The 22415-nt window shown below is 30.1% G+C and overlaps 1 protein-coding gene across 1 annotated transcript; it reads left to right on the forward strand.

Annotated features, from left to right (window-relative positions):
• Window positions 1–4286: 4286 nt before the first annotated feature.
• Window positions 4287–17091, forward strand: LOC142319506 (uncharacterized). The gene is made up of 2 exons (XM_075356857.1): window positions 4287–8519; window positions 15780–17091. The coding sequence occupies exon 1, from the start codon at window positions 4386–4388 to the stop codon at window positions 8310–8312; it is 3927 nt and encodes a 1308-aa protein (XP_075212972.1). The 5' UTR covers window positions 4287–4385; the 3' UTR covers window positions 8313–8519; window positions 15780–17091.
• The last annotated feature ends 5324 nt before the right edge of the window (window positions 17092–22415 follow it).

The raw sequence follows: 22415 nt of genomic DNA on the forward strand, positions 1-22415 counted from the left end.
TGCTAACTGACACCAGGTCGAGCTAAACACCGTTAGTAATACACTAATTTCACGTATTACAGAGTTAACCAACAGTATGCTTTGCTATCAAAATATAATCTGTACCTGCCTTTATTAAACAAGCATCCTTCTCCTTTTTGACCCAAGTAACAGTTATTTACTAATTACAGTCTGTTTTGTACTCCGTTCGCATATCCTAAAATGATGAATTTGGTACTACCAGACACCTCTGTTTTTCAGTGAATGGCGGTAAACAGCAGGATTCGATTTTAATAAAGGATTATTTCGTTTTGTGTACGTAATTTGTTGGTAAAAATATTCTAAGAAAGCCTTGTACAATTGAAAATCAGATACAAGTCATAAAAATATAGATTTAGTAACAGCTTGTTTTCGTGAAATGTCTTCCAAAATATTTGGAACTAATTGAGTAACCATAGGCAATGATATAAATAAAATTTATGCCAATTTTACTATAAAATTGAGTTTTCTAGTGACAGATAAAAATTTTAAAATCCAGATATACTGATACAAATTTATAATTAATTTCTCAGAATGATACAGTTTTTTTTGAAATGGGAAAGACCCATTTCAAGTTCTTTTGGAATTAAGTGTCAAAAATATTAGACCGGTAAATAACAAAAATTCTATTTGTAAAACTAGATCATGTAAATATAATTATTGTAGTTTTACATAATTTGCATTGCTGACCAATATGCACAAATACACAATTTTATAAGTCTAATTTATTTTGATTAATTTAAGGACTCATTTTATAAACCAGATAAAAAATAATCTGTCTTTTGAGTTTTTATAGTAAAGTCAAAAAAACAAGTTATTTTTAATACATGTCATGATAAGAAAGAAATCCATATCTTTTATGAAGTTGATGTCAAAACTGGAAAGATTATTATTAAGAATTGCCAGTAGAGAGTTTTATGCAGTCTGATAGGATGTGTTATGTGAAATCTTCCATTGCACTAGATGACCATTAGTTTGCTAAAAGCAAACATCAGTGCTGAAAGCACTCGACAACTGAAATAGAATAAGGCACTGAGTCCTACAGGTATGTTCATTGAAATGCTGAATTTGTACTTACCAAATTGTGGGTTGGTAAAGTTATATAATAGAAATGTTTTAACTCAGAGAAGTAGTTTTCAAGATGAATTATGCATAATTAACCTACTTTTGTTAAGCAGCTGATGAAGAAGAGATTATTAGAACATGAAAGAGAGTGAATTATGTGATTGTGGACAAACAAACTACAACTCTACTACATACATGCTAACTCATCTACTCTACTATAACTGGGTGTTGTCAGAAAAAAAGTAAATGTAGAGGCATAAGGCAGTATTCCTTTCAATGAGCTGAGGATGAAAAGCATTAACTGCCAGTAATGATAAACTTTATTGAATGATTATATGGCAATAGTACAAACAGATAATTTTTAGAAGGATGCTGTCTGAGGAATTAAACAGTTTATAAACAAATGAGTCAAGGATGTCTCTCTCTAGAACTATTTCATATTTATGCAAGTGGAGCATTAAGAGATGTAAAAAATTTTTGCTTGCATGCATTTGGAGTTGATGGTAGAATGTATGTATAGTGAATGTGATAAATGACTTGATTTTAAAGTCAAGGAAGGAGGTTGAAGTGAATTACCTGTATGGTGTAATCACTGATTGATAACTACAGAAAATGAGATCTGATCACTGGATGTGAAGAGGTTTCAATACATATAGTTGGAGCTACACTAAATACTTGGAATTAGATGCAGCTGCTGTTATGAAGCTATTGAAAGAAGCAACATGTAGACTGAATCTGTTCTAAAGTTCTAGTAATAATTGTGAGCGAGGAGCAGGACACATCAAACAGAAAAACCAATCAAATGGAACAGCACTTTTGATTCAAAACTGAAAAATAATATTTTGATCATAGGATAAACCGGTAGAGTGCAAGTAATCTATTATTAAATGTTAACACATACATTATCAGACTTCAACTCAGCTACAGGCATTAAGCATAAACAAAGAGAAATAATTATAGAGTCCTGTTGGTGAGTTCTGGAGTTCATGATAATGGTGTGGAGATGTGAAAAGTAAGGGAAGAGATGAGTCAAATAAATGCAGATACTTGAGATGAATGTTGCAAAATGATGTTGTGAAGTGGTTAGTTATATCAAATAAGAGTTGCTGAAATGAGAAAGTAAATAATGGAAGATGGAGAACAACATTATAATACATCGCAAAAATCACTAAGTGATAGAAGTAAAAACTTCCATGTATGGAGGGGATGGATATTTTAGGTGAAACTAAATAAAGATATAGAAGGGATTGAAAAATAAGATGAGAAATTTTTCCCATTTACTGAATTTGTATTTAAGTTTCTGCTTCGGCAGGTATTTGGATCAGCAATTTTTAGAACAGAATTTTGCAGATATTTTGAGTCTATGGTTAGAATAGTGGGGTGAACTTAACATCTTATCACTCCAATAGAAGACATCTGCTCAAGACATCTGCTCTTTTTTTTTTATGTTTTAAGTTACTAGAAAAGCCCGTTTAGAAGTAAGAGTTAATCATTAATCAGCAGATAGAATTGCAACAGTTTACTTTCATTAAAAATGAAATGGTTTTCCTTAGTCTGACGATTTACATTTACAAATGTCATGCTCATTTTAAACTAAATCTCAATCAGGTTAACAATTAACATACAAGATCTCAGAACATAATAATGATACACACTTTTTTCTGTTTAGCCTCTGGAACCACCGCAAGGTATTATTTCAGAGGATGAATGAGGATGATTTGTATGAATGTAAATGAGGTGTAGTCTTGTACAGTCTCAGATCAACCATTCCTGAGATGTGTGGTTAATTGAAACCCAACCACACACATACATTATTAACTGGGGAACAGTAATTAATAATTGTTAAAAAAAACTGTGATTGTAAAAAAAATAAATAAAAAAATATCAGATGTTATTAATGAAATATAATTTTATGTATTTTTCATGAAAAAAAAGTGAATATATAATTTAATATGCGTACAAAGAAGTCGAGTAGTACCCATATCAGATTTTTAATTCTTATATTGAATTTTAAAAATCTTTATTTAAATACATGATAGAATTTTATTACAAGAATATAAAACCACCAAACTTATCAAAATATCATTCTTATGCTTCCTCAAATTGTAATTTTAGAGTTTAGAGTTGATAAAAAATTAGTAAAAGTTTTGTCAAGTAGTGACTGCTCTAATTTATGTATATATATTTATAAATATAAAATGTAACTTTAAATTATATTTTTATTTTATATGTAATATATAATTATACAGTTTTTAATAAAATTATATATATTTTATATATCCTTGCAGGTAAATGCTAGAACTGGACATTCGTTTAGTTATACGTGAGGCGTAGTACACTAATTAATTCTTGTTATTATAGATTCTATAGTTTTAATAAATTATCTATTTCTTGTAAATATATAATTTTATGTTTTAAGTTAATATAAAATTATAATACATTATGATAAAGCAAATTATGTATGTACCAATAAAATGTTTATCAATTTCATATTGAATTTTCCCGCCTAAAGTATATATGTGTCTGTACACATACATATATATATGTGAGTGGAATGTATATATACATATTACATTGGTATCCAATTTCTGTTATCTTTACACGAAGATAAAATATAAATTCTTCTCAAAGGTAAAATTAAAATGTCCAATGCGCTTTCGTCGCCACTATTCTCATCCATTAATACTAACGTACAATCGATAATACTTCTGGCATCGGTCTAGAATACTTTATTTTTATCAATACGAAGTCTTTCAATAAAGAATGTGTATAAAATTAATATAAGGCTATGTCGATTCATTAGAATTTCAATGGAAACTTTGGTGCCCTCAAAATCGAATCGTCTTAAGAGCCTACGCAACTGAAACTTGAATTCATAAATTACTGTGCGACAAGATTTGCCAAATCTTTACAAGACAAGGTGGCGAATTCAATCTTGTGGATAATGTTAACATTTTACTGAGGCATCTCATTTTTGAAGATATGAAATGGTAATGTAGCTACTATGAAAGCCAAACTTTCCAAATTATCCGTCTAATTCTCTAAAGTTCGAACCAAATTTACTACTAAGTTCGAACTAAATTTACCTTCGTCAAATGCCTAATGATTACGAAAACTCTACTTGTTCATCAGTTGTCGATATGTGAAGTCGATATATCGTTTCGTTATAAAGACCGCCGAAAACTGTTATAGGTTATGTGCAGTAGAAATGTGTTTTTGTGAGTAGTGTTACGGGTTATGAAAGTGGTGGTGAGTGATAACGGATTAGTTTTGTTGTTGTGAACGTTGCGTTATTTGGTGAAATGTCAGCCACTACAAAAAAGTCTGGTGGCCGCAAAGCGGCTGACATTCCGTTGGTTATGGAATGCGTTGAAGAAGAATTAAGTCCTGCTCAAATCGCAGCCTACAACAAATGTGAAAATGATTTCAATGAAACTTTGGTAAAAATCGAGTCAGTCGTAAAAAAATACAATGGAACAATTATTGATAAAAATGATTCTACAACATTAATTGGTTTTCCAAATAATATTAGTCACCATTTAGTACAACAGTCGGTTACTATGTCAACTGGTGGGACACCTATGATGAGTCCTGTAATGAAAAGTAAAGTCCTTCCAACAACAGTTCCTGGTTTATCTGGACAATCAAATTTGACAAATTTAAAGTCTAATACTTCACCAATAATGACATTACAGAGTTCTCCAGTGGCTCAGACAGCTGGTGGCATTGTAACTACTTCTAGTATGCCTCAGGGAGGAACTTACCAGCTAGTGATGGACCCACGGCTGGGTTTACTTGTTAGTACTGTTTCTCAGCCTACATCACCAGTAGGTCCATCTACCCAAGTACCAGTTGCTAATAGTTCCTCAGCTCTTCAGCCAAATCCCACTCCAGCCGTAATGAAATCATCTCAAAATATTGGTGCAAATATTACCGCTCAACATGCCAATCTTGGAGTACCTAGAAGACAATTAGCTCCAGCAGTTACACAGAAAACTGCATCAGGAAAAGTGTTTGTACCTTACAATACAACCAATACTTCTCCTGCTACATATGGGCCAGCAAAGCAAAAATCTGTATCCATTGCACAGAATTTACCAAACATCCGACAATCTGAGGCAACTGTTAGCAGCACTAGCAACAATACTAAGAACAGAAACAAAGCAAGCACTCCTGTTATTGATCTTACTGATGATGATGGAAAAAGTTGCTTAGCAGATTCTAGGGAAATTAACTTTAATAATGCTAATGGCAAAACATTTCCATCTCTTGTGGTTGTTGCTAGACCACATTTAAAAATAAAAGACATGTCACAGGGTGCCGTGGCTGATGAACGCAAGTACTTTAATGACAGAGTAAAAAGTGTTCTAATGTTCACACCAACAAAATTTACAGAATGGTTAATACAGCAAGGATTGGTAAGAAGTGAACATTACTGCAGTATTCATACTAATCCAGACAAAACGCCAATAAAGTTAAAATTGGGAATGTACTCAGATTTATCTAAATTTCCATATAGTGGTGGTTATGTTTGGATAAGTGACTGTTGTCCACAGCGATTTGTTTCTGTATTTAGCGGATCCATATTTGAAGGGGCACCTCATGCCCCATCAGTGTTGTTAAAACTGCTTTACCATTGGTGTTCTCAGACTAGTGTTCAGAATGTTGTTCAGTGGGTTAAAGTAGAAAAACTGTATACAAAAACTTTTTATACAAACTTGAGAGCTGTTTGTACTGCTGCTATTTGTGAAAAATATGAAAAACTTGGTGGTCCTGAAAAAAAAATTGAAGTTGGTGTAATAAGTTTAGGAACAACTTCTTCTGATGGTAGTATGCGACAAGTGAAGGTTGAAGTTCTTGGAGTTATGGATGCAGAAAAGAAGCTTATTAGACTCCGAGCTATTGAACCTTTACAAGATGCAGAAAGAAATTTCAAGAAACGTTTTTTTAAAATTCTTGAGCCTTTGGAACAATGGGTTCACAAAGATAGTCTCATATTGACTGATAATACAGTAGACAAATCTACATTACTTAGTATGGGTTATAAATCAATACACCAGGTGTCAATTCATGAAACTAATTCAACTAGTTATCGCTATTCTAATGTACACATAATGGAATATCTTAGGAGAGTTGTTCCAAGAATGTTTCAAAATACTCTGTCTTTGCTTTCTAGACAGATTATACAGCAATTTTTGGATGAACTAGTTTGGCGGGAGAGATGGGGACATATTCCATCTAGAGCTTTTGATTCTATAATTGCACACATTGCAGAACAAACAAAACTAGAATCAGGTGATACTTTGATGTCTCGTTTATCCAAAATTGCAGCAAATCCATTCAAAAATTGGCAATATAAAAACTGGAAAGCTAATTGTGGTGGTGATTCAAATTTAAAGCCAGGAATTCAGAACAGATCATCAACAGTCACTTCTGTGGCAGAATCTACTGTTAAGCGAGTGAAACGTAAGACAACTTCAACTCCAAAGACTGTTACTAACACGCCAACAAGCACTACAACATCAGTTTCTTCTCAACCCCAGTTTCAGAGAGTAGTGCCTGCACTATCTACACCCACACAATCACATAATATTACTGCTCCAACTGAACTTACACCTTTGGAGTCTTATTACTATGGCAGTTTACCTGGGGATCCAGATCTTCTTGAAAAAGAAAGAAAGTATAAATTAAATATGAAGTGTTGTGTATGTCGTAGTGTTTTACCTACTAATATTCAAATGATGAGACATTTAATTGGACATGCCTTTAATGAAGGAGCTTATGGAACTGAAGACAGCAAACTTCCCCAGTGTCGATATTGCCTTAAAAATTTTGTTTCAGAATTTTGTCTTCAGAGTCATCTTGAAGAGTCACATTTAAAAACAGGATCGGTTTTAATGTGTTTAATATGTGAAGAAAAGTTTAATGATCGTACTACTTTGATCCTTCACATGCATCGAAACCATACAGAGTTAGAATTACCCTATGAGTGTGGAATTTGTGGCTTTAGAACTTCAGAACATCGACTGGTTGTGGATCATTTTTATGATGTACATAATGAAGGCGAGAAAGTTCAGTGTCCATACTGCTTAAAGGTGGTTGCATTTGCCAGTAATGGTCGCAAAGTGACACAAAATCTCTACTTTTTCCTTGGTCATATCCAAAAGCATTCACGCAAAACAATTGCAAGGAAATGCAATAAATGTGCTTTATGGTTTGTACATAAAGGCATATTAAAAGACCATCAAAATAAAGATCATGCAAGCTGCAAGGATATGAAAAATGTGGAAAGGTACTCTAGCTCTGGATTAGACAAAGTTATGATGCCTAAACCACTTGCACCTGGACCTCTTATTGAAAAACATCAAATCCAAAAGACAAAAGAATCTCTTATTAGTAACAATTTTACAGCTATCAAGTTTGATGCTTTGGCTATGTATGGAACACCTGATGGTGCAACTTGTTGTGAATGTGAAGGAGATTTTGTGGAAGAAGATCATTTCCCAGGGTACTTATCATGTCTAAGATGTCGATTTGCTACGTGTTGTAGTAAAGCTATGGCAGAACATACTTTTGTTTTTCATGATAATAGAAATGTTAAAGAATTTAATCTTGGTAAAGTGCATATTTTAGATAAACCAATGCATTGTGTTTGTGGATTTAAAAGTGCATCTGGAAATAAACTTGCTAAACATATTGCTACTTGTGGACGGAAGTCTGCTTATCCATCTGCCGACAGAGCAGCTCAAAGTACTCTTCAGTCTCAGTCAGCTAGTTTTCCTCCTCTTGTCACAATTGATGATCAAGAAGAAGCTGAAACTGATCCAAGTGATAAGTGGCTTCAAGCATTTGTTAGTCGAAAAGAAAAGGAAAAAGAAGAACAGGTAGAAGTTGAAAAGATTGAAAAACCAGTGAAAGGTGTTGATCCTCCTAGTATGCTTAATGTTTTAGGCCTGGTTCGTAAGCAGTCTTTAGATGAATCTAGTTTAGATAAACCTGCCTCTGATTCAGAAATTGGCACTCAGGAAGGTGAAACTTCTGATTCAGATTCAGTTAAAGTGAAAGAAACAGAGAAAGAAAAATTAGGTGAATCAGGATTAAATGAACAGACATCTCAAATGGAAATTGATGCGACACAATCTGATGATGTACAGTTGCATACGAACCAGTCAAATGAAGTTAGTAATGAACATTCTGAAGAAGAAAACAACAGAATGGATGTTGAATAAACTACTAGGTCGAACAATAATTTTTTAATGATATTAAATGGAACATTGTGTTACATTTGTTGTAAAATGTTTTACATGTTAAGTGAAAATTTTTATTGTTAAATTTGAATCTTTAAAAACAAATGTGATTTTATTGAGAAGTTAATTTTGTTTCATGGATGGTTTGCATCTCATTCCAGTGTTTATTTGTGAAGATCGTGTGTACTGGTATGTACTTCATACTATTTTGTAAAAAATATTTAGTTAAGAATGCTATTTAAATCTGTTCACTCGTAATTGTTAATATATGTCTTTTACTTAAGTAGTTGTCATTCTATGCCTTATGACCTAAGAAACTGCTTATATATGCCTTTGGATGGAATTGTTTTCTAACCAAATAGGTTAGAAAACAGTTCAGTTTTGACTAGGTTAGATTTGGTGTGCAAGATCACTTTGAGTCCCTATTCTTTATGTTGAAAAATTTAATAATTCAATGGAAACATTATGTAGACTAATGGCTATGATTGATTAAGATATAAACTGTTACAGAATTTATTTAGGGTTATATTATTTTTACATTTTCTTTAATGTTTTGTGAATGTTTAGTGAAATTGTTTTTTAAAAACTACAAAATGTGCTAAAACTGCTTTCCAAAGATTTAAGTTATTTGATATTAGAAATTAGTACTTTAAAATTTTTAAATAGTAAAGCTACTTTCCATAATATTAATATTTCTGTGTTTTAAAGTACTTTTGACTGTGTTTTAAAGTGTGTACTCTATATTTTAAAATACCGTTGACTTTTTTTTATTATTATTTAAATAGTAATGTAGTTTCTGATGATTAAATTATGTTGAAAATTCCCTTTTAATTACTGAAGTATTTAAAAATATGTTTTGTTCATGTTAGGTCAGCATCAATTTAGGTAATTTAGTTATTGTACTTTTATGATTGCCAGTTATTCACAGTTTTATTGTTGCTTTAAGATTCAAGCCCAATAATTTTCAATTTCTGTATTTATATTTTGTTTGCAAAAGTAGCATAGGAAAACAACTTTCAAATATAACCAAGATAATAACCAACTTACTTTGTTTTGTGGCTTGTTAAAAAGATTGGACAGAGTTTTTATATTTACAGGTGTATATTAATGTTTCACTATATGTTGAGTGTGTGTTTTTTCTGTTAATGGATTTCATAAAGATTTTTCATTTTAGGTTTGAGAATTGCATCTCATTTTTTTTACTGTAGATCTTTCGTTATTATATTTAACTTTTTGTAAAATAATAACCATGACCATTCTAAATAATTGTAATTATGTTTCCATAAAATCATTTTTTCCATAAGGTGTAACATAGTTTGGTATATTTTTACTTTTTCACTTATATTGCAGATGCCACAGTTAATGGTACTTTTATTAAAATGGTTAGGAAACTATTTACTCGCTTCTAGATTAACAGCAAGCAAGATTGATTGATCATGGGTTTAATTTCTGGTAAGAATCTGCTGTGTTTTTAATTTAATTCAACTTTTTATTAAAATAGCAGTTCTACATGTGGCCATTTACACTCCAGTGAAGGATCATTTTATTACATGGTTCATAAAATTCTTGGTTTCTTCCTTTTTTTTCTGTTCTTCATTCTCATCCATTCTGTGCTGATAATGGATAGGTACATCTGCAAAGGGTAAACAGAGAAATTCCTGAAAGGGGATAGCAGTCCTTTCAGTAAATGTTGAAAGCAGCATCTAATTGGTGGTTAATGTAATCTGAACAACTTAAAGCTTATGTATTCCAGAGTTTGATTAGTGTGCTAAAACTAATGGAAAACTGGAGCTGTAATATTTTAAAGAATGTTTTTTCCCATTTTTTTTTTTTTTTAATAGGGGCTTCCTTGTAAGTAAATTTTTTTATTGTTGGTTACTTTTTTTTATCTAAAAGATAAATTTTTTCATTAAGAGCTAGTCATCAAATTTGAATCTTCTTAAAATACTATCTAATCGTTCTGTATATGCCTTAATACTTATTAAACTTCTTTTCTATAAACAGGCTCCTCACCTGCTGTAATTTTACAGCCAAAATAGTTGGCTGTAATTCAAAAATTTTACATCAGTTCAATCTTAGAATGTATTAAATGTTCTCCTCTATGAGCTCAAATTTTAGTTTGTTAGATGAGATTTTTAATATTCTATGTTTTAGCCAAATTGTTGTGTGTCTGTGCGCGCGCACGTAAACTGCTATTTGCACAACTGATCTGAACATTATATTATAACCTGAGCATCAGCAAACATTAAAACATTCATATCTATATGAATATATATCTACTTACAGTTGAATTCCTACTATTCAATATGCATATCCCTTGGTAGTTAGAGCAGATATTCCTGTCACCTTTCTTAAACAATTACTTGACTATTGCTTCCTTCCAGCAAGTTGGTACTCGTACTCTCTTCCTACATTCATTGATGAAAGTTAAAAATCTTTTTATGAAGACAGATCTGCTATATTTAAATAATTCTGCATTCAGATTATCTGGACCACAAGTTTTCCTATTCTGTAATGCAAACAGGGCTTCTTCCAACTCTTCATATAAAATTTCATCCAGTCACATACTCCCAACTCATTATCAGTCCGACTATCATCGTGGAATTCATTGCAAAACTATATAACTCCTTATAATGCTTCACCCTGTCATCCTCATCAATTGCATTAAAATTCAGCACATTTCTCATCTCTATTCATGTCTTAAAATTTTATATGCCATGCCTCCATATACATCTTGCTTTACTCAATTCATAAACTGATCCCAAGATTCCTTGTGAGCTCTAGCCACATTGCTATTACTCTATTACATTTGGTCCAATATTTTCTATACTCTTTGTTTTACTCTGCAAATATTTATGAAAAGCCATTCTTTTTTCTAGTATGGCATTCTTAATTTCATCATTCCATTTATGAAGATCCTTCCTCCTCATATTTCCTTTCTTGGTACCAAGTGCTTCATAATCACTGCTCAGATTGTTCCATTCCTGCTCAATAGAAGAGCCTATTTCCACATTATTTAAGTGTTGAGCCACCTTACAATTATATAAATTTCATACACTTTCTTCATGAAATAGATGAACTTTATAAACATATTCCCTCACCTACTCTTTTTAAAAATTTGCTTCTTTCATCTTTGTAATAATTTTACCTTACCCTCACCAAAAAGTGATCAGATCCAGTATTACAATTTCTATCTTCACAGACAGGAACAAAATTTTTCTTTTTATTGTTAACAATAATATACTATATGAGAGACTGACCAGCCCAAGTGTACTTATGGATCTTCTTTCTAAAAAGTTTATTTCATACTTTTAAATCATTGTAGATAGCAAATGTTCTTGCATGCTCATTTGAATTCAGATGATCTTCAACAAATGATCTCACAATTCCACTTATCGATTTATTACTTACTCTAGCATTTGAATCATTTATAATAATGAAACTTCCCTTAGAATTATATTTATCCATAACTTTCTGTAATTATTTGTAAACTTTGTAATTTTTTGTAGACTCATCTCATTTTCCTTCTTCAGGAGTGAATACTGCTATCATTGTAGTATGCCCTCGACTGTATTTGAAGATGCAGATGCAAATTAAAATATACTTGCTCACATATTTGTAATTTATGATTCACTAGAAGATCCACTATCACAGCCACACTCGCCTGGGCCTTGATGTCTTTGGTACACTACTATACAGCAGAGTGTACAGAGTGTAATCACTTATTAACTTGCTCAATAGTTAGACTGTATTGACAGTTAGTTAGGCTGTATTTAGTTGTATCTAAAAAAATATGCCACTCAGAATGAATATGTTCTAATATTAAGTTCATTCATTAAATCAACATCATAACAGACACACAGTGATCCTTCCATTTTATAAAAACTTGAAAGTGTTATATTCCATTTTCAATAAACTGAAACACTTGGTTTTTATCTAACAGTTTCCACTGTTGAAATCTGGAAATCAGAAATCAGGCCTTTTGTTTTGACAAACTCAGGTCACGTACCAAACCATTTAATTCATTTTGAGTTATTAAATGAGGTTCACTGTTGGTTGGTAAAAATTTAGAGTCACTTCTAGTGGTCAGAAAGTTGTGATTCAGATCCTGATGAAGAATAAGAATCATCAGGAAATGTAACGTTGTCCAAGTTTAAAGGCACAATGGCATCGATAAGTCCAGCTTTAGTACTGGAGGCAAATTTGGATATTCATGTTAACTTTTTGCTCATTTGATTACCCCTCTGTTTTAGTAATGCCAAAGTAGCAACTTGGTCAGAAGGTTGTCTCCATACTATAGGAACAGCAAACAGCAGAGAATTTTTCTTGCCATGCATCCACTGCACTAGATTTACATGACAACACACAGCAAACATGAGGAGTCCAGTGTTTATCTTGATCTTCAATTTGTCACTTAAAATATAAAACGTAGGCTTCTGACTTCCTAAGATATAGATCTAGTTTGTGACTTAGTAAATCTTCCACATATGTAGCAAAACTTTCCGCAGGATTTTTGCAACATTGATGACTAGAACTCGCCATTTTATATAAATATAACAAAATCACTAAAAGACACATGACTGTATGCAAAACTTTAAAGTAAAACTAAATTTTAAAGAAACATAACAGAGTAAGGCTTGTAGAATATGGTGGGAACACCCAGTAAAGCCAGATGTAAACATTTCCAAGTAATTCAAAACAGGTTAACAGGTACTCGGAAATGAGTCATGGTAGGAGATTTCTGTGAATAGATATTTTAATAACTAGTAAAATGCAACACAAAAAGGTTTTCATTAATGTTAGAAAAATCATGTCAGCCAGTGTAATTATAAAACTTATTTTTTATAAATAATAACATATATTCATACTATTACTCATATTTCTAAGACATTAGAAAGTCTAATTACAAGTATACAACAAATAAAAAACAAATGTAATTTCTTGAAAACGAGTTACTTCGCTAATTAAATTTTTGTTAGAGTAAATAAATTAAGTCATTAATGCAATTTATATACTAATTGTTTAATCTTAAAAACATTACTGTTTAATAACTACTTTAATTATAAGTGCAGGACTATGACTAAGTTCATTTAGAAATAAAATAATTTTTAAATTATTGTATTTGGAATTTTTAAGCAAATCTAATTTCTAGAGATAGGTCACAAAAAGTGAATATCAGTTCAAAATTTAGATTTTTTTAAAGAGAATTCCATCTACCTGCCTTAAAAGTTTCTTAAATAACATAAAGAGATGGATGATTTTTTACTTTCGCATGTATATCAGAACTGTATTTTGTTGTTTTGACTTTTTTAAAAGTTGGAGTTACTTTGATTATCTTCCAGATATGGTATTGTTTTTTAGTTTGCTCTACATAAATAAACATATTTATTCATAGTTTCATGTATGTTTGTAATCTCCTGGCTAAAGCATTTTCATTACATTTAAATGTTCGGTTTCGAAAAACTGCCAAAAAGAAAACAATTATTCGCTTTATACACTTGTAAGTTGACAATAATTCCTATGCAAGTGTAACACAAGATGATATCAAACTTCATTTACAGAAAAGAGCAAAAGCTCTATAGGATCATTAAACATGTTCTACTTCACTGACCTCTGAAAACCCACCTGAAAAAAGCTATTTGTAATGGAAGTTGATTGTTTTTAGCCTACAGGTTTCTTGTTGGTAAATCCTGTGGTTAAAGGATCTGATGAGTCTGGTAACTATATGATACAGTTTTTCAACCACGTCTTATTTGTCTATGAAGCAATTGTATTTCCCTTTCTTTTTTCTGTTTAGCCACTGGGAATTACCATTCAGGTATTTCTTCAGAGGATAAATGAGGATGATATTTATGAGTGTAAATGAAGTGTAGTCTTGTACAGTTTCAGTTTGACCATTCCTGAGATGTGTAGTTAATTGAAACCCAACCACCAAAGAACATCTGTATCCATGATCTAGTATTCAAATCTGTATAATAGTTACTGCCTTTATTAGGACTTTAACGCTGGAACTCTTGACTTCCAAATCAGCTGATTTGGGAAGATGTGTTCACCACTAGACCAACCTGGTGGGTTATGAAGCAATTGTCTGGTGGCCAAGTGCTCAATAGATTATCCTTTAGATAGATTAATAAGCCTACAAAGATTAGCATATCATATTAGCTTTAGACTCTTTTAAAATTACTCAAAAAATAACTCTGAAAGGACTGTGAAGTTTAGCTCTACTTTATGTATGCATTTTAGCAGAGACAGGACATTGCTTTGGAACTCTTTGTGCAGGAGAAATGATAATTTCTCAGTGGTGGCTGTATCAAACTCCTCTTGCAACTAAATGAAATCTTATTTTATGGTATAGATGGTTTCATTAATTGTACCTTTCAGGTTCACACAGGTGAGGATAATGTGAAAGGGTTGATAATATCCTTATAGACTGATATCAGGTTTCTGCTATGATAATGGTATAACTGGAGCTGAATCACGTTAGGATTAACCTTATTATCAGTCGTAATAAATATTTTAGGTTAAAATTTCACTATTCTTGTTCATTTAACATCCTTAATTTATAGATGCAATACATGCAGGTATTTGGATCTGTAGTAGCTATAATAAATAAGAATACCTCTGAACCTTTTTTTAAGCTTAGGTATAATTTCATTTTTAACACAGTCATATTATTTGTTATTTTATTTAACTATTATGGTTTCAAACATGTAGATTTTAACAAAGAGGGAATGGATGAATTGATAGAAAAAATCAAACCTTTGCATATGTGTAAGATTAAAAACTAGTAATTTTAATCTCTTTAAAACAAGTTTTGGAAGTTATGTTATTTGAATATAAGAATATTCTTTTGTGTTAAGTAAAGTCATGTTAACACATGACTAGGTGTGTAGCTTATGATGTATACTTTTTCCAAAATTGAAAAGTTTGAAATAACATGTTTTCTTAATACTTTATTATATAGCTTTATGTTAAATACCATTGTTCTGTTTCATTATGTTTTGAAAAGGAAACATTCCCAACTAGGAAGAAGAAGGCCAAATGACAACGTTTATTTAAATATTTTTTACCAATCTCTATTCTTATGTTTTGAGTTTGAGATTATTTTTGAAACAAGATCACTTGTTTTGTGTGGATTGCTGTTTAATAGTGTAACATTTTGATTTTATCTTATGAAAAATAAAAACTTCAATAAGTGATTATTCGAACAGGGAGCAACAGAATAATGCAATTTATAGCTTTTGTTACTGTGCCATTAATATTAATTTTAAGTGTGTAAATTTTATAATTTTTTAGTTTAATATGTACAAGTACAAATGTGAGTTTATAATAATTTGTACTATTTAGTAATTTTTGAAGTTTTTATGCATGTTGATAATTGATACATAAATAAATTATTCTATTCTGGATTGCGTAAACTTTTTTAATTTGTTTGTTTTATAATTGCAGGAGGTTTGTTTTGAAACTTACATCCATAACCCTTATGTTTCTTCATAAGTGTGAGGTGATTCTACTATTTGAAATTAAAATTGGTAAATAGGAGTTACTGTGGCATAAAAAATATAATCCACTGCCATAAGTTTTAAACGCTTATATCAAATGCTGATTTATAAATATTTTATTTTAAGTTTTCTATTTATTCTACAGTATTCCCAACTCAGTTTATGTCTTCCACTTACAACTGACCGCTGCTGTTAAATAGTATTATGTTGAATTTTTTTTTTTTTTTTTGTAATAGTAGAATAAGAAATAGATATTTTTTAATTTTAATTGTGTGAATGGGTATTATAAAATAACTATTTTGTAAAATAATTAACTTGTATGATTAAGTTGAGTAAATTTAGTAATAATATTTAAGTATTTGATAAAAGAAGTAATGAAATCATGTGGTTTTAATGACAACAAAAATCATGTAATTTTGCTAAATAAATGTGTATTGTTTTGTTTCCATTATATAACTGTGTTACTGAACAGAATTTTTTTTTATGTTGTATTTTCTGAAGATCAAAAGTAAATTTAAAGATGGCCATTTTAGCCCAAATATTGAAAAGATCATTTTTATCAAGTTTTGTCATTAATATTCTTTTTATTATTTTTTCAATTTTTAAACGTAATTTCCACTACAACATAAGTCCATGCTTAAAGAAAGGTTTCTGCTAAGTACAGTAGTTGTACTACTTAATGTTAGTAGTGGTTACTACTAGAAGTATTTAAAGTAATTCCACTTAAAAAGACTGTGCTAGATGTACCAGTTAATAATCTTCTTGAACATACCTGGAACAGTGCAATTCTACACACGAACTATTTAGCATGTTAATGGAAATTAAATGTTTTAGTGTTTGATAGTTTAGCGATTGTGTATTTTGACTAATTAGTAAATATTAAAATATGAATAGTTAAAGTCTATAGCTAGATAGAAGCTTTTTTGTTAATTTACAGTTTATTGTTAATTATTTATTCATGATACTTTTAAATAATTTTTAACCAAAACTATCCTACAGTTATGTAATGATTAAATATAGTTTCAGTAATGTCTGATGTGTTAAAAGTGCCTTGCATAGATTTGAAGATATTTTGTTGATGAACTGCTTAATTATTTAAATTTATCCCATAAAAAAGTTATCTTCTGAAAATAATTGCATTAAAAATATATCCTGATGAACTTGTGTAATAAAATATTGGAATATATTTTTAGCTTTAGGAGAAATTTCATTAAGGTTAAAAATGATCCCACATTCTTTTTTACATACTTATTTATATGAATAAATAAAAATTTTTTGCAGTTTTTTTATTGATAGAAACATTGTAAGTATAATTTTTAATTTACTGATGTACTTATCTTGGTTTATTATTTCAATAAGTTTAATGAAAAAAAATTCTAACTGTTTTTCTCCTTGTTATCTGGTTCTTTACTAGTGACATTAAACTCAAGATTAAATGAATAAACTATTAAAAAATTTAATTTTATCATTTTATTGTATTGTTTCTGAGTAAATATATCAGTTGATTACAAGTGTATATTTTCCAAAATGAAGAATTATTGAAAAATAATATACACTACATTGCCAATATGAATAGTTGTGAATCATATGAGCAGTTTAGGATTTGAACCATACTCTTTGGTCATTGTATTTGAGAATAATGATGGTTGACTAAATACTATTAATAACTCAGTTCAATTTCTAATAATTATTTAACTTGTTATAAAGATAGCCCTTTCCTTGAATCTCCTTGCCCACTACATATCACAATCTGAGAAACATCCCCAAAGATGTCGCCATTTATAGCTTCTAGTGGGTTTCCAAAGTTTTTAATTTTAACGTTATGTACTGTTTTATAAAACCTAGAATTCTCATTAATTCTTCTGATTCTTTTCTCTTGATATTGTATGTAAATGTGAAAAGTTGCCACCGTAAAAAAATTCTTTTCCAATACAATTTTACTCCAGTATTAAAATCAAAGTTTTAATTTGTTGTCATAGTTTTAGTTTCATTTGTTGTATACTCAGCATTGCAGTACCAAGTTTATTTGCTTTTGCAAAAATTATAGTAATAGATTCTGCAATGACCTAAATTGTATACAGAAATTACACTTACCTAGCCTGATATGTTTTGTTAAAAAAATATTGTTTTTTTATTAGTCTAAAATGAATTTTGATTTAGTATCAAAAAGGGTAGTTTTTAATTTTAAAGAAAGAAAATCTTTATGATTTCAATCTTAAAAGAAAGTTCCAATTCTTGTAGTTCGGTAGGCAATAAAAGCACTAGAAAATATTACTTCATGCGAACATAGTAAACCATTACATATTTTGAATGAAAAGTAGTGAGTGATATAACTATTAAATATACAGTGAATTATTTTATTGTTTTTGTAATGCTAGGTTTATTATAACTGCTAGTAACAAATTACATAAAATTATTATTTTAACTTGTGATTTTAGGAAGAATAATTTTCATAAAGTGTTAGTTTAATCAGTAACTGTCTTGGTGTAAAATTAATACGGTCAGTTTGTTGAAGCAACTTCACTATATCATGTTTTATCATACAAAGATGATAAACTAAAAATTATTATTTTTGTATAGGTTGTGCTAAATGTGTTGTGGGAATGTATTATAAGTATAATAGATATATGTCGAACAGTTAAAACACTTTGCTTATTTTTTTATATATTTTAATTCACAATTAATTTAAATCATGAAATAAGACTTGGGAAAACTTTTCTTTTTAATGTGGGGAATTTCAGACTTCTTCATATTAATTTCTGTAAATATTGTATTATCTCCATAAGAAATAATGTATAATTTCATACACTGAAAATTATGTTTCATTTATATTATGTGATAAATAGAACATGGTTTTTTTTTATCGTATGCCTTGATTGTCTTGGGCCATTTTGGCCATGCGACATCTAGCAGCTTAATATACTTCACCCTCACTCTTCTTGGTTTGATTTTTTTATGGATTCCAAGATGAGAAAAACTGCTCTGACCTCGCCGTCAAAGTTACTGGCTGTCTTCCCCACAAGCTCTGATAACTGGAAATCTTCTTCATAAACTCCAGCCCCTCCATCCTTTCTTGCACTAGTTGCAGAACCATCTGTGAACACGTCACCATAGGGGTGTGGGGTGCAGCTCTCTTAATAGTTTCAAGTACAAAATTCTTGTAGTAAACAAACAAAGCTGCTAGAGCAGCTTTGTTTGTTTATTGGTTGCAGGAGCTGTAAGTTGGCTTCTGCTGATTTTGTAGGGAGCCTTGGTGAATCATAACAAAATTTCCTCTAGTACCAATGGATGGTTCTTTATCTTCTCTTATTGAGTCTATTTTATTCATAATGTGACCTGGGTTTAAGTCTTGTGGTGGCAGGTTTACAGTTCTTCCAGAAACCAATATCCAGATACTGCAGTTTCTCGCTCATTGTAAGAGCTGCAATCTCATTTCTTATTTTGATGTGTTCTGTACACATTTGTAACTGCATAGCCGTTGGAGTTGATTTTGGGGCTTCTGTAATAGCTCTGAGGGCCTTATTTCGTACTGTTCCAATTTTTGGATAGTGGATTTCGGTGGTGTAATAGTAGTTCACTTCTGTACTTGAGAATGGGTCTCACACATAACTTTTATACACCATAGACAGTATGTCGTGGTTTGCTCCCCATTTTGTACCAGTGATTCTCTTAACCAGGCCAAGACACTTTTCACCTTTTTCTACCAGATGGTCTGTATGCTTTGCCCAACTCAATTTGTTGTCAGGACTACACCAAGGTACATTGCTGAATTTGTTCATTTTAGTTTCTCTTGAGCATAGGTCAAAGTTACATGGTCAGATATAGGGGTCATAGGTCAGATGTTCCTTGGTTTAGAGTGAGAAGAGCTGAAATTTGGTTTTCAAGGCATTGATATACATCTCGTTTTCCTCAGCCAAGGAGAATGTTTGTTTTGTTACAAAACAAATATGATAGTTTGCAGTATTTACAAAAAAAATTATACCAAAAATGTGTTATATGTTTAGTGACGTGAAAGTGTAGTGTTAATTCTTATAAGCAAAATTTTATTTTTATTAATGTTATATGTTTGTATAAATGTTTCCTGAAGTAGTCTACATGTATTAATTTTGAATTACAATTGCTACAGTTTTATTTTGTAATATTATGCTTCTGAGTAGGTTATTAAATAGTAAAAATTATGCTGTACTTAATTATAAAATTTATGTAATAACATTTAATAAAAATAATTTTACATTTTATTTAGTTAGGTTTAATATTATTTTTAATTTTCCAAGCATTTGGCACTGTTAGTATTAATATAATTTATATAAAATAATATTTCCACTAACAACAATTTAAAGAAATTGTTGGAAATATTATTTTGTATAAATTGATATTATTTTGCAAGAATTTTTTTTTTGTGTTTTGCTTTGTAACATGTGTAAATGCATATTGAGCTGGGCACATGAAAGGGTATATAATATTTATTTTTGTCATAAGATGTAATTGAAAAAGACTATAAAAGTGAAAGCTTGTAATTTACCTCTTGTCAGCTCTTTTTGATTGTCAACTACCATATGTGCAGGTGTCCCATAAGTTTCCATACATAGGAAAAATAAACATTTTTTTTATGAAAACTATTTTTACGCATTCTGTGTGTGTGGAAAGTTATGGGACACTGTAGATTAAATATACATTTACAGAAGTTTATCAACTTAATTTATGAATTGACAATTATTAATAATTATTTATTATAAATCAAATTTTTCAACAGATTTCTGTTTGTGATATCATGCTATTGATTGTTGATTGTTACACATTCACTGTTAATACTTCATTTTATTTCCCTTAGATTTGGTTTCATAGCATTTAAAGAATGTACGACACATTTTGAAAACTTACATTTTTTAAGTATTGTGATATAATTGCCCAGCCCAGGGCAAACACATTAGTGTTTCATCTTTATTTTTGTATATACATAATTTTTTTCTCCATATTAATAATGATTATTAGAGATTTTTCTTACATATATAATTTTTTCCAATTAAATTTGTTTATTTTTTTTACTTTAACAATGAAATTTATTTTTAATTATATTGGTTCTGTTTATAAAAGGATGTCATTTATTATTTGTGCTCCTTGCTATGTCATTGTAAATTTATTCCACATTTCAGTCAGTAAATTGTTCAATCTGTGCAGTTGACTCATTAGTGATCAAAAAGTATGTAAAACATTTTTATTATGGCATTAGAAATAAAGCTGAATCTAAGGGGTATGAACCCTGTGCGCGCGCGCACGCACACAAGGTAATAATTGTGAGAGAACTTAAACAGAGAAAGAATTAATGAAATGCTTAATCATATCAAATTTTTATTATTTACTAAGCTATTTGAACTACTAAAGAGATTAATAAAAAAATTTGATTCCAAATGTAATATGTAAATTTATATAAAATACCATTTATTTTTCCAAGTTCCTAATGAATTAAATTTAAATTGATTGATAGTTTTATTAATAGAAATTAATCTGATTTATAGAAATTGTTAAAAAATGTATCATGTATATTCTAGAATTATTAAATTTACCCATTCTCTGCGTTAAGTATAAAACACAGTGCACAGAAGCATGAAATGTATCTTCATTTACATAGTCATCACATTTGAAGTTTTTATTGTTTCATTCATTGCTGAACAATATGGACAGGTTTATCAAAATCCAGAATTTGTGATTATATCCAGGGCTATGATCAAGATTATAGTATTATAACTCCAAGATTGAAGTATTTATAATAAAAAAATTTTAATCATTTTATAACATTTTCAGTCACCTTTGTTACCATCCTGAGTGACAGGTTACTGCTTTCACACTGTTATTGTTAATGTTACTCCTAGAATTATTTTTTTTATTGGGCAGACACTGTTTAAAATATGGTAAGAAAATGTGTTGGATTGAATGATTGTGTGATCATTTAGTACATCATTATGAGTTGACATTCACAATTTAATAGTATCAAAATATGGCCTCTTTGACATTTGGTAAATACTAAGATAACAATCTTAGTATTCACCAATGTTGGTGAATATATGATTTTTATCATATATTTATTTATTTTTATCTATGAGGTGGTTGGCAGATGTTGACTGTTTGTTGTTATGGAAGGCTTTTAAGTGTTCATTGTATTTTGAAATTGGACCAATGTCGAACACGCCCAAACTACACAATATTCAAAATTTGACCGATATGGAATATTGCAGAGATGAATGCATGTCATATACATTGAATCCAATGTGCTTATTTGATGATTGTGCCCTGTGTGTAATTATTTATTTTGTTTATTGTTATGAAGAGTAAATTATGCAGATTTAAAAACTTTTTTAGCTATTTTCTCTGAGTGTTTGTTTAAATATGTTAATAATTTTTTTTTTTTTTTATCTTTATTTTTATTTAATTATATAGGAGTGTGGTGCTAGGTGTTTTATAATGCTGAGTACATATGGTCTTTAGGTGTCAGGGATGTGTTGAGTAGTCTGTGAATCGTACACCTAAAAGCAAATAATTTATGTAAGATGGATTGTCTACCATTGTTGGTTAGTTTCCTGTATAT

The sequence above is a fragment of the Lycorma delicatula genome, chromosome 2, assembly GCF_047948215.1.
Source record: "Lycorma delicatula isolate Av1 chromosome 2, ASM4794821v1, whole genome shotgun sequence".
NCBI lineage: Eukaryota > Metazoa > Arthropoda > Insecta > Hemiptera > Fulgoridae > Lycorma > Lycorma delicatula.

What these genes read in the sequence shown, in the direction of transcription:
- LOC142319506 (XM_075356857.1), top strand. Translation starts at nt 4,386, where the DNA reads ATGTCAGCCACTACAAAAAAGTCTGGTGGCCGCAAAGCGGCTGACATT.